This window comes from Lepisma saccharinum, chromosome 1, assembly GCF_977018435.1.
Source record: "Lepisma saccharinum chromosome 1, izLepSacc3.1, whole genome shotgun sequence".
Lineage (NCBI taxonomy): Eukaryota > Metazoa > Arthropoda > Insecta > Zygentoma > Lepismatidae > Lepisma > Lepisma saccharinum.
The window spans coordinates 191,073,408-191,087,576 of record NC_139229.1 but is presented as its reverse complement, the minus strand read 5'-3'; the positions used below and the strand labels follow the sequence as shown (position 1 = coordinate 191,087,576).

The 14,169-nt window shown below is 36.6% G+C and overlaps 1 protein-coding gene across 1 annotated transcript in view; it reads right to left on the bottom strand.

Moving 5' to 3' along the window:
- The window catches only part of LOC145990938 (cell adhesion molecule 2-like), a 158,690-nt gene that overhangs the window by 7,544 nt on the left and 136,977 nt on the right, over positions 1 to 14,169 (bottom strand). Inside the window, exon 3 of the mRNA XM_083126498.1 lies at positions 4,515 to 4,650. Coding sequence (XP_082982624.1) covers positions 4,515 to 4,650 — 136 coding nt within the window. The remainder of the gene's footprint in view (positions 1 to 4,514; positions 4,651 to 14,169) is intronic.

Below are 14,169 nucleotides of genomic sequence, written 5' to 3'. Positions count from 1 at the left end.
GAAACTGGGAGATCATATTTTATTTACTGTTTATAATGTATCATTTATGTGATACATCCTTTAATAAATAATAACAATATCTTACTAATAACAATAATTTTATGATTCTTCAGGAGGGGGGACAGTAAACTGATCTCCTTGGAATGTCCCGCTTTTGAGTCAAAATATTATGGCCACCCTAACTATACATGACTAGCAAGTAAACCTCTGAAAGCTTCCTTTAATGGTTACAAACATTCAGCTTATCATGCGACAACGTTCCCGAAACTTCCTCTGAACCATGCTAATGAAAGTTGTCTTGCAGAACTCCGTTGCACAAAACACATTTGTTTTACCTGCGTCGTTATTTTAGTTGGAATGTAATCAAATTGGCTGAAATTAAACTTTAGGAGTTTTCCCATTCCCCTTGTGTATGTACATCATTGTGTTGCAGTTCACTAAAGGAACATGTGAAAATGTAAAGATATTTTTGAATTACCCTGTACATACAGATAAATATTTGTTTCTATTTGTTATGCTAGACATTACTGTAACATACATACCATAGGAAAGAGTTGGAATGTGACACTTCTGCGTGATGCACTTTCTTTTAACGCAACCGTATATGTGCTGAGTTGAACTATACGATTTCAACTTTTATCATATCTTTGGTTGTTTTTTTACTCCTCAGAGTGCTTTTAATTCTTTGAGGAGTTTTTATCTATTAATTTAGCCAGAGGTTCCAGCTTCAAAACCCGGCCTTATTCTTTGTGAGTGGCCCTTTATCAATTACACAGTATCATTACTCATCCTCACCTTCGCGATTACCCAAAATTGGCAGAAAATCAAAGTCAAATAAATGAAATCAATTAATCAATCGATAAATGTTCTTACACAGTGCATGAGCTCTGTCGTACATTTCCAATGATGAAGAATCCAATTTCAATCAATCAAGAATTTAAAGAACCAAACCCATAAAGTATTCTCATTTATTGTATTCGGACAATTCACGTAAAGTGCGAACGGATTCATGTATTCATACTTACAACACGTTCCCTTTTGAACTAAAATCAAAGTTTGCTAAATAAAAAAAAAAATGCTGTCTGTGATAAGGTTGGAAAAGAACAAAGGTGCAATCGATATTACCTAGTAATAATTGAAACATGAAAGTTTTTACAGCATTGCAAATTGGAATAAAAAAAACCCTATTCGCTGGCGCAAATTAGAACAGTAATGAAAAAGAGAAAAAAAATGATTGTGATGAAATGGACAAGTTTTGTAATAATACGTATATTACGATTCTCTTTGTAATTTTTAATTTAAATTGTATATGTTTTTTGAATTGAATATTTTTTTCAAAAGTTTTTACAGGCGTCGACGGGAAAAAAGCATTGCAGATTGGAATGAAAAAAAAATAAAAAAAACCTATTCGCTGGCGCAAATTAGAACAGTAAAGAATAAGAGCAAAAAAAGTTGAATGTGATGAAATGGACAAGTTTTGTAATAATACGTAAATTACGATTCTCTTTGTAATTTTTAATTTACATCGTATGTGTTTTTCTAATTAAATATTTTTTTGTGTCTATTCTTTGAGCTTGTATATTCTGACACCCAAATATTTATTAAATAACTGTGAAGTTTGAGCTTGAATTTTAAGTCCACTTATGTACAGATAGGCATAGACTAATCGGGACTGGACCTACAGTTTAAAGCGGATTTAAAGTGGAATGGGATCACTATGTGCCTCCACATGGTACCGAACCCGGGTCGCTTGATTACAGAGCGATGGAACGGAAGATACAGGTAATTTGTCAAAGAGTGAAGGAGTACTTCAATCAAAGAAGATTGATAACGAAGTTGGGGAATAACGTAATGTGTAACGTTTTCGGCCCTTCGGTTCCCGGTAGAGAAGGCACATTACAAAGGGATTTGAGTCTCACTCTAAACACTGTGATACCAATGGAATTTCTGAAGAAATGCGGTTTTGTTTTTTCAGAAACCAGTAGCTTCGTGGTTGACAATAATATGTAGATAATCATACTTGTTCGTGCTGTGGAGTATGAACATATGGTTTGGTCGAATGTTCTTATATGCCTATATTGCAAGTCCAAAGTAACAGGGTAACAGTAACATGAGCCTGTATCCTCATATGATGTGAACTGTGCAAATACCCTTAGTGCTTACGTACCCATTGCAATTTTAATAATTAAATCCTCCTTTGAAACGCAATGCATTTCTCTTAGAAAAATATACATTTTTAGCTGCCGATTAGCGATATATTGAAATAGTTTGAATGGTCGGTAAACTTTCAACACACCTTAATGTTACAGCTTATTTTATTTCCTTGTATTGTGTAGTCTAGTCGTTAAAGCGACATAGAAGGGTAGTAAACGGACGAATCAATACATACTATTTAACCGTTGACAGCAAGTTTGATGTATGACGTTGTTTGCTAACAAAATTCTACCTTCTGCACGACGATGCACGTTCTCATATGATTGCGCTTTGGTTGCGTTTTAAATCGCCTGGCCGTGCGTAAATATGCGCACATATTTCCTCCTGGAAATCGTTTCATGTTTGTTTGATAGGTTCCATTTATGCGGCGATGTTAGGCTTGAAACTTCAACGACGGTTCCGTCATATTATTGGTCCGTTAATAATTCCAGGCAGCAAGTCACGCTTGCGGAAATTAAAGCTCAGAGATGATCTTCGCCATATTTATTATTCAAGTTGCGCGTGGAATGGATGAACTCGCTGGATGTGATTTTTTTTGTGTTTCTCCCTCGGCAATCTCTTATTTAATTTTTCAGCGAAATTTGGTTTCTTCTTGTCCCCGAGTTATGGCGGAGGAGCGTTTTTTCTTCTTCTGAAAACAGATTATAGTCTCACCGTATACATGACGTAACGGATTGTTTATTCATATGAAGAAGACAGGCAAAGAGGTCAAAATCGTAGATTGAGATTCAAAATCTGGGGGAAAAGAGTGTTTCCAAACACAGTATTGTTTCTCTAAGTTTGGTCCTTGTTTCTGGACATGTGTGGACAATTGGTTACTTTTATTTGGTTACGCTTTACTTTTATCTGGCTTTTCAAGGATTTTTTTGTGGCCTGTGGCGTACCCTTACGGGAGTGATAGGGTATATAACCCCGCCTTTGGTTCAGATTTCAATGTAAAAGAAATAAAGTGTTGGCCTATAAAGCAGTGTTTTCTAATGCTAATGCAAAGGGCATTCACAAATTAGTTCATAAAAGTATGCTGTCGTAGCAACTGAACCAGCTTAAATGTCGAGGTCAGGTGAGTTTTAAATGTCCTGCTGAATAATCAAGTTCACTATACATCTGTTAGAGTATGTATCGCATGTGTACAATGTAATGCTCCTGTAAACATATGGTCCGAATGCATATTAGTTTCTGGCATTGTATGGAATCCGCCACCCCCTTCCTCTCATTGCCACTTTATTCGTTATGTGCAACTTCATGCTCCATTTCCACATTTTCACAGGTTCCATCTTACCTCAATCTGGACATGGTGGAATGATAGCTTTGCCACCACGATTTCCTGATCTGGAATCTTTGGATTTCTTTGTTTGGGGCTACGTTAAAGGCAGTGTGGTATTTAAGACATTTCCAGTGGGGGGAAATTCTACTGACTGTCTAGGGACAGCATGAGATAATGATTTTATGCCATATAACATTTCTCCCAATGGATAAAATTTATCAAGCAGAGGGGGGGGACACAAGTACCCAGAGAGGAGAAATCCCCCCCTACAAATACCACCCTGGTTAAAGGCAAAGTTTTTGTTACACCTCTTCTTTCAAGTCTGAACGAACTGCGATTTTGGATAACCGAAGCAATTGCAACAACAGACGGTTATATGATTCGTAAGATTTGGGACAAATCCTGTGCAAGAGGTTGAAGCCATATTGAGCATTTGTAATACTAACGAATAAAACTTTAAGTTATACTTAATTTTCTACTGTATTACTCAACTTAATGGGAACTATACATTTGTGTAAATAATTGATGCCCTATATATATTTATAGACTACACATATATATGTAAACGTCGACATGGCCACCTAAATGCTATTTATCAAGTTCTCATACAAACAGTAAAGAGCTCATTGATGTAGACGTTGGCAAATTATAAATTTACATATATTTATACCTCACTTTAATTAATAATATTGAAAACTTACAACCTCGCAAGTAGAGGTTTTTAGTTAGAGTCTCGAATTAGATATGAGTGTTCCTTTGCGTGTTTCCCTTCATCATAAAGCAAATCAATCCATCAATACAATTAGTTAGTATCCTGAGTGGTGAGTAAGGTAAGAAGGCGTATGAACAAATTTGTTTCGCCCATGCAACTGCTGTAGTTTCACAGTAGACACCTGTAACACTTATTGGAATGAATGAGAAACGTAAGATATCTTCCTTCCTTTTTATATTCACACTTGCTCTGGGATTAATTCAATGTCATCACGAACTCACTGGAAAACAAATAAGATCTGCGACAAAAAAGCTGAAATCTTACCAACAACAACCATTTTCCCTTCTCCGTGCACTGATGCAAAAGATGGCGCTTCAGCAGACACTTCACATCTGTAGACACCACTTGATTTCAGGCCGACATTTTTCAGAGCAACCACGTTCTTTGAAGACAGGTGGTGCTGAAATTAGATAAAAAAATCATACAATTAACTTAAAACAACACTTATATTCCTGTGTGTGGATGTGTATCAAGGGATGTTGAAAGTACTGTTTGGGTATGATTTGACACTAATATACAGGGTGAGTCACCCAACATTACCAACTTTTCATGGTTTTATATGAAGTATAACCTGTCCAATGACTTTTGTTTAATGGTCGCGGTATTTTGGGCAAGGGGTATATAAATTTATAAGGAATAGATCTTTAAATATTCAATTAATTCATTCGTGAACAACAATAAATATTGAAAAACTACTTTCACAGACATAAAGTTATGAGAGGGGCTCATGCAATTAGTGGATACAATACGTTTCACCATGCGCGTGCATTCCAGTACAGCAAGGCCAGCGGTGCTGGCCCACAGTATTTCAGTTTCAAAATACAAGACACGTACTGAAAGTCGTGAGCTTTGTTCAATTACTCTCATGCCTTGATCATTTCGGTTGAAACCACACGTATTGCAGGTAGAGCTATCTGTTGTCTACCGCATGAAGCACATGCTGATACATGCGCACTTTCGCTGTTAGTGCTGTCGGTAGGAGACAAATGGCGTCCACAGACAGTTCGTTTCGTCACCGTGCTGTCGTGAGATTTGTTGTTAGTGAAAACGTTGGAGCTGCAGAAATTCGTCAGCGTTTACAGAGTTTCTATGGAGATTCCTACATGGAAAGGTGGGTGAAACATTTTAGAGATGGAAACACGGACATTGCTGATAAGCCTCGTAGTGGCAGACCTAAAACAGCTTCAACGCGTAACAACACAGACCGAATGCAAAGTGTCAGGAGGATAACCGTACGAAAAATTGCAAATGATCTGAACATCGGACACAGTGCTATACAGGGCATCATGAAGACTTTTGGTTATCACAAGATTTGTTCAAGATGGGTGCCAAGGCTTCCGAAAAATGATCATCAACAAACACGTTCGACCATATGCTCCCCATGCAGCTGGGCCCACAGTACAGAAAATTGAAAAACAAAATGAGCTTGGAGCTAATGTCCCACCCTCCCTACATACCAGACCTAGCCCCATCCGAATTTCTCTTGTTTGCTCCGTTGAAGAACAGCATGCGGGGTGCCAAGTGTGACAACGATGACGAGGTGAAGGATGAGGTTCGCCGGTGGTTACGTCGTGCCGAAACGGACTTCTACAAGAGTGGCATGTTTTAGCTGCCACTACTGTGCGCAAATGTGTTAACCGATCTGAATGTTATGTAGAAAAGTAACAATATGGTCCAAATTATGTATTACCATTGGTAGAATGAAAATAGTGGTTTCTGACTTTGAGTAATATCACTTGGCTCATTACCTTGTACTTTATTTTTCCCCCATAATTATTTTCTACTATCTCAAACGAATTAACTTCTAGTCCTTGTGGTCAGTTCGTTTTCGAGATGGCAACCCTTAGCACCATAGTAGTATGATTTGTGATAGGATGAGCACAAAAATCTTACAAAAGAAGAGCTCATATGATTAAACAGCCCGATTTGCCTACACTTAAAACAATGTCAAGAGGGGCTTATGCCCCAATTCTTCAAGTGTGATATGCTCTTAATCCCAAGAACCCTGAATTCTAGTGTACAAAAGAAGAGTTCATATGCCCCGATTTGCCTACACTTAAAACAATGTCAAGAGGGGCATATACCCCAATCGGCCATGTGTGTACATATTTAAATCTAAAGAATTTTGAGCTCTAGTATACAAAAGAAGAACCCCCCTCAGACAGATTTGGCCATGTGTGCAAAGGCTGAATCTCTCAGTTTGTTGTCCATAAGCTTGTCGAAAATATGCCCCTCTTGATATTATTATAGCTACACTTAAAACTAAGGCAAAAATGCTCATATTCTCATGCTCTACAACTTACAGATCAATACAATGTTTCATGTTCTTTCTAATCTTTGATCAGTTTCATGTCCCGGCCAGCAATAAATTATGCACGCCTGGGAGATTTTATATGCTGGCACGCAAGAGATATAATCTACACAGCATTATTGAAGTTTCATGCTCTTCCAGGGAAAATTCCCTTTGCATGATAGCTGATGCATGATACCCCTGTCATGCAAGCATACGTACAATTCTAAAAGGCTCTGTTCTGTTAATATAAACACAAGTGAGACTTACAGAATATTCATTGCACAGTTCAAAATCCAATTTTGACTGTATTTAGTTGATATAGAGCTCATAGCTCCTGGGTTCTGATACTCAATAAAATGTGGACATAGTCCCATGGCTTATTGCCTTATAAACAAGAGCTCTGGATTTGAATCCTGATAAAATGTGAAGCCTCCCCTGATGGCAAAGTGTTAATATTATTGCCTTATAAACAAGAGCTCTGGATTTGAATCCTGATAAAATGTGAAGCCTCCCCTGATGGCAAAGTGTTAATATTGTTGCCTTGTAAACAAGAGGCTCGGGTTTGAATCCTGGTAAAATGTGAGGCCTCCCCGAATGGCAAAGTGTTAATATTGTTGCCTTGTAAACAAGAGGCTCGGGTTTGAGGCCTGATAAAATGTGTAAGATTGAAATACATGTGGCAAAATAATATCTCCACACGTGAGATTTTGAGAATATTCACTGCTAGCTGATATACAGCTGAGGTTTGAAACCTGGTAAAGTGTGTTGTACAACAGCATAATAGAGCAAAATTATTTTATATTGGGGATCACCAGAGCCTAGTTATTGCTGTTGTTTGGGTATAAAAGCACCAGCTCAGCCACTGACTGCTCTTATAATTGTTTTGGCATATTGTCCATAGTTTTGTTTTTTTGGACCAAGAAATTTTATATAAATAAACAATAAAAATGCCAAATCAAAAATATTGCAATCAGTGTAATAAAAATATATATAGTTCTAATTGGGCTAGGCACCGGCATATTTGTGAGCCTAAGAAATGCAGAAAAGCTACTAAATTGTGCCCAAGATGTCATAAAATATTAAGCAAGGCATATTACAAAAGGCATAAATGTACTTGTTATGTACAGTCATCAATATTGCCCTCACAACCATCTACATCTGGTCTGAAAAGAAAGCATGAAGCACCTGTTAATGCTGGACCTGCAAAGCAGCCACGCTATGCACCTATCCATAGCAGTTTTGCTGGCCAACTTAGGGATTACCGGTTTGTATCAGAGCAAAAATGTGGTATTAAGAATTTTTTGAACAGTATAAATCCTGATGTGCAGGCAATTCTAAATGCACAAAATGGCTCTTATAAGCTGTCCCTCAAATTGTTTACACAATATAAGAAGCCAAATGGCACAAAATTTACACAGCCCCACATAACAGAAACTGTACCTGTATATTCAAATACAAATTCAAACAAAATAATAAGCAGGTTGATAGATCAATTGAATATTAAACACTCTGAATTTGCTGCAAAAGAGTCTGGATGGAGCCTATGCGGATCTCCACACAAGTTATATATTAATATTTCTGAATTTAGCCCATTACAAGGATCTACATATTTGCCATTACCTGCCAATATTAAAAACAAAAGAGCCGTGGTTAACATAGAAAATAATGATGAGAAATGCTTTTTGTGGTGTATTTTAGCTGCTTTGTATCCAGTTTCAAGGAATAAGTTATTATAAACAATATGAACACAATTTTGATGAAGCAATGGAGGGTTTAGAATATCCAATGTCTGTTCAGAATATTGATAAATTTGAAAAAAAGGCCAGGAATATCAATGGTAAACAATTATCTATTAATGTATTTATTTGTTCTACTGGCCGTGGCAATTGCTTGATAGCACCTCTCAGAATCAGTACATTTGATGATGATTCTGCTGTTCCGATTGATTTGCTCTTAATTGAAGGGGATGATACACACCATTATACTCTGATACATAATCTTGAAGCTTTAGTGAGAACACAACTAGACAAATCCAATACAATATTCAAGTTGTGTAGAAGATGTTTAATTGTATTTGATGGTAGAAAAATGGTGAATGGTTTTTGTGAACAGAATGCAGAAATTGCTAAAAACAAGTTAATTGAGCATCTGAAATACTGTGGCAACCATAAACCTGTTCATATGGTAATGCCTAATCCAAGTGAAAATGCCAAATTCAAAAAATTTGAAGCCTTGTTGGAACACCCAGCATATATAGTCTGTGATTTTGAATCAAACCTCAAACCTCTTGCATTCTGTAGCCCAGATCCTGATGAATCTTCAATTACACCATACCAGTTACATGAACCTTCTAGTTTTTATTATGTGATTGTACAGGATGGTGTTGTTAGTGAAGAATATTTATACATGGGACCAGATGCCATCAAAGAATTTGCACATAGAATAGAAAATGAGTGCCATGACATAGCATCTAATGTCTTATTAAAATCAAAACCTATGTTGCCTTTAACAGAGAAACAGATTGAAGATTTCAACAATGCAGAAAAATGCCCGGTATGTGATTCTGAATTTTCAGATACAAATATCAAGGTACATCACCATTCCCATACAGATGGTAAATTCTTAATGGCCCTGTGTAATAGCTGTAATATTAAGATCCAGAGACCAAAATTCGTCCCTGTATTTTGCCATGGTGCATCCAATTATGATTTTCATCATTTGATCAAGTACGAGGGGTTTGACAAGCAGAATTTAAATATTTTAGCAGAAAATGATGAGAAATATATTGCTATAGCAAGATAATTAAAGTTAATTGTGTTCCTATTCACTTAAGATTTCTTGATTCCTACAGAATTTTATCGGCTAGCCTGGCTACACTGGCCACTCAATTATCTGATGATCAATTCAAAATCACATGTACTTTGTTTCCAAATCAGGACCTGAAATTAATTAGGCGGAAGGGTGTATACCCATATGATTATGTTACAGATTTTTCTAAATTTGATGAGTGTGCTCTGCCACCAAAACAAGCATTCTACAGCAAAATCAGAGCATCTGGAATCACTGATGAAGATTATCACCATGCCCAATTGATGTGGAACAATTTAAAATGCCAGACATTTGGTGATTATCACAAGGCATATTTAAAACTTGATGTCACTCTCTTAGCTGATATACTTCAGGCATTCAGAAAATCTTCCATGCAAAATTATAAACTGGACCCAATGTATTTTTACAGTGCTCCGGGCCTAGCATGGTCTGCAATGTTTTTAAACACTAAAATGCAAATGGATCTGATCCAAGATCAAGATATGTATCTGTTTATGGAGCAATGTATAAGAGGAGGCATGGTGCAATGTTCTCAGAGATATGCCAGAGCAAATAACAAATATATTCCTGATTATGATCCAGCACTGCCATCAAATTATATACTGTATGTAGATGCCAATGGCCTCTATGGTTATGCTATGATGGATAAACTGCCATATGCAGGGCTTGAGTGGGTTGAAGATTTCAATATTGAAGATCTTAAGGATTTTGATGACAGTGACTATGGCCTCTTCTTAGAGGTTGATCTGACAATTCCAGATAATTTACACAACACATTTTCTGATCTGCCCCCAATTCCCGAGGTTCAGTACTCACCTGGCTCTAAACAAAAGAAATTGATGATGACTCTGGAGCCAAAACAGGATTATGTCATATATTACAAAAACCTCCAGTTCCTGATGAATCATGGTGTTCAAGTGACGAAAGTTGGAAAAGTTTTGAGGTTCAGGCACTCAAGATGGTTGAAACCATATATTGATACAAACACAGAGCTTCGAACATCTGCAATGAGCCAATTTGATAAGACCTTGTTTAAATTGATGGTCAATTCAGTGTATGGCAAAACAATTGAAAATGTCAGAAAACATATTGATGTTAAAATAATTACTGACCCCGGCCGGAGCAAACAATTGATAGCAAAGCCCAACTTCAATTACAGAAGAATTTATGATGAAAATATGGCACTCATCAACATGAAAAAAACGAAGATTAAGTTTGATAAGCCTATTTATGTAGGGGCTGTGATATTGGAATTGGCCAAATTACACATGTTAAAATTGTATTATGATGTGTTGAAGCCTTTTTATAAGGATCGTGTAAAACTGATGTACATGGACACAGATAGTTTTGTTCTTGATATTCAAACAGAAGATGTTTATCAAGATATAACACAGCCTGAATTGTTTAAATATTTTGATACCAGTGAACATACAGAGATTCGATCCCACAACAAAAAGGTGCCTGGCAAGTTAAAAGATGAGACACTTGGTGATGTTATTGTGGCATTTGCTGGGTTAAGGGCCAAGATGTACAGTTTTGAAACATGTAGTGGTGTTGTTGCCAAAAAGGCCAAGGGCATTGGTAGAGTGACTGTAGACAAAGAGCTTGAATTTGAAGATTACAAAAATTGCCTCAAATCATGTAGCACAATCAGAACATCAGAATCCAGAATTCAGAGTGTGGATCACTTGTTGACTACAAATATTGTAAGAAAAGTGGCTCTGGACCCACATGATGATAAAAGATGCATTTTATCATGTGGCATACATACTCTACAATGGGGTCATTGTTATTTGAGAAGTGGTAATCAATGCCCAATTACAGAGCATGATTTGAAATAAATAAACATGCCTATGAACTTATTTGGGTTCAAAAAACAGGCTATTATGGACCTGCCAACACCACAACCCTCTTCTGATATAATATCCAAACTAAGTGGCTTGTTAATTATTCATCTGAACAGCATACTTACAGATGTTGATGATGAAACAGGTAAAACATTGTACATATTTAACAATAATTTAAATCATTACCAATTACCTGTAGGTGGGCAATTGCAATTTATTACAACCCCTGAGGGTAATGTCAAGATTTCAATAGGGAGAAATATTTATAGAATTAAGCACTCAAACATGATTTCTGGCACTGTATATACTGTTTCTGCTGGTGACTGCTTATATATTGAGGTCCCGGGATCCTATGACAAGCTTATACCTTTTTTTATAGAATTAAGAATCAGATATTCAATAATAAATAACCACTAAAACAAAAATGGCTAATGATATATTTGGCCATACAAGACATGAAGATCACAGTGATGAGATTCTGATGCTTGATGTCAGAGTCAAGAAATTAAGAAGTGATTTACAAGCTTTACAAACAACACTCAATGCCAGTCTTCAACTAGAAATTACAAATTTACAATCACAATGCATGGACCCTCTTCTTAAAATTGATTCTGAACTCAAATTGCTGCTTCAAAAATATACTGACTTGGCCACATTGGATAATTTTCAAAGTTTAGAAGAAGCTGTAGCAGCTCTTCAAGCCAAATTTAAGACCCAGGCCACCAACTCTGAGCAATTGAAACAACAATTGGAAGAGCAGATAAATAATGTCCAGACACAGCTTCAAACAATTTTCAAAAGCATAAAATCACAAGAAGATTTTGATCTGGTGATTTCCACTCTAAAGGAACAGATTCAATCACTGGAGATACCTAATCTGGACCCTCTGAACAATGCCATAGCCGAGGTTAAAGAAAAAATTGAGACACTTGAAAATTTTATGAACAACTTGCCATCTTCTGATGCTTTGAGTGCAATAACTCGGAGTGTTGCTAAACATTAAGCTGCAACTTGAAACATATGAAGATTTTGGAAAAATTCAAAGTACCATAACCCATCTTGAGGGTACAATAGCAGCAGTGCAAAGTGATTTGACAAATGTACAAGAATCTCTAGAATCCCGCCTGCCTGGTATTGTAGACACCCTTGTCAGTGTCCAGCAACAGATCACAAAGCTTGAAAACCTCAACACTGAATCTGAGCTATCTCATTTTCATCACTTGATCGATGATATCCAAACAAAACTTGAAATTTTACAACAATCAACACCCACTCAGGCAGATATAGCCCTGCTCCAAGATGCTATGCAAAGTGTGGCTGATGCTTCTGAATTAAATAATGTGAAATTGGCACTTGAATCTTTGCAAAATACTGTATCAAATCTGCCTACATCACAGGAACTTAAAAATATTAAGAGAGCTGTGAATCGCATATTGAAATCAGAAGATATCAAGAATATCCAGACAGAGATCAAACAACTTACTCAGACAGTGGCCACTCTACCAACTAATCAACATATTAATGAACTGCATGCCCTGTTTGAGGATATCAGAAGACAGGTCCATGATCTTACTGCTCAAAATTCTAAATTGGCAGTTGTTGAAAATTTACAGCAAATTGTAGCTAATATCAAGCAACAGCTAGGGACCATGGAATCCAATCAAGCAAATGCTTTGTCTGTTTTTGCCACCCAGCTTTAAGAGATTGTGCAACAATACAAGAAACTTGTTGTGGACATAAAAATCAAGCCAGGCCATGATGATGTTGTTAGAACTATCAATGAGCACCTTGAATCTGTAACAAGTAGATTGCTCACAGCAGAAAAGGAAATAACAGGCATAATCGAGAATCCTAAACATACAGTAATTCTTGAATTGTACAGCATCCCCAACAAAGAATATGATTCACCATTTACACCAGGAGGCAAAATATATATGCTGTCCCCTGCACAATTTTATTACCAGTTTTTTGTTGGGGGCACACTGAGACCAATCAAGATCAAATATTGGCTACAACCACAGGCACACCACTACCCTACCTTATCAATAACAAATGCTGACAACAAAGCAAAAATCACCAGTGTAGAGTTAGAGGATTTTACAGACCCCAATACATTAGAAACATCTTATGCTGAAGATGATGGCTCTCTGGAATTTTATATACAAATAGGAGACAAACTGTATTTAGAAAATCCTGTAGTATCAGCTGCTGAACACCCTATAGTTGCAATATTCTTGTTTACATATTATGTCTAGACAAATTATTGTTGATGAATTACACAGACAAGCCAGACATAATTATAAGAGACTGCCAGTAGTCACAAAGGGCATAGATGATTTATGGCAGTGCGACTTGATTGAGATGGCAAGTGGACAGCTGAAAAACTTAGACAAAATCAACAAGGGCTACAAGTATTTACTCACTGTCGTAGATACATTTTCAAAATTTGCCTGGGCTGTGCCACTCAAATCCAAGACTGGAAAATGTGTTACAGAAGCCTTCAGGACAATCATCAATCAGAGTGGAAGATCACCGCGCTATTTGCAAACAGATAATGGCAAATAATTTTATAATTCTGTGTTCCAACAATTTATTAAAAGCCAGTCAATACAACATTACTCGAGTTACAGTGATCTCAAGGCCTCAATTGTAGAGAGATTCAACAAAACCCTAAAAAATCATATGTATAAACAATTTACACTTCAAGGTAATTATAAATGGATTAATATTCTTCCAGAACTTCTACAAAAATATAACAACTCGGTCCATTCCACAATCAACATGAAACCCTCTGAAGTAACTTCATCTGATGAGCAAAAATTGATCAGAACTGCTTATTATCCTAGATATCAGCCAACAACAAGAAAAGCCAAATACAAGGTGGGTGATCAAGTAAGAATCAGCAAATATAAGCACTTATTCAAAAGAGGCTTTACAAGAAACTGGAGCA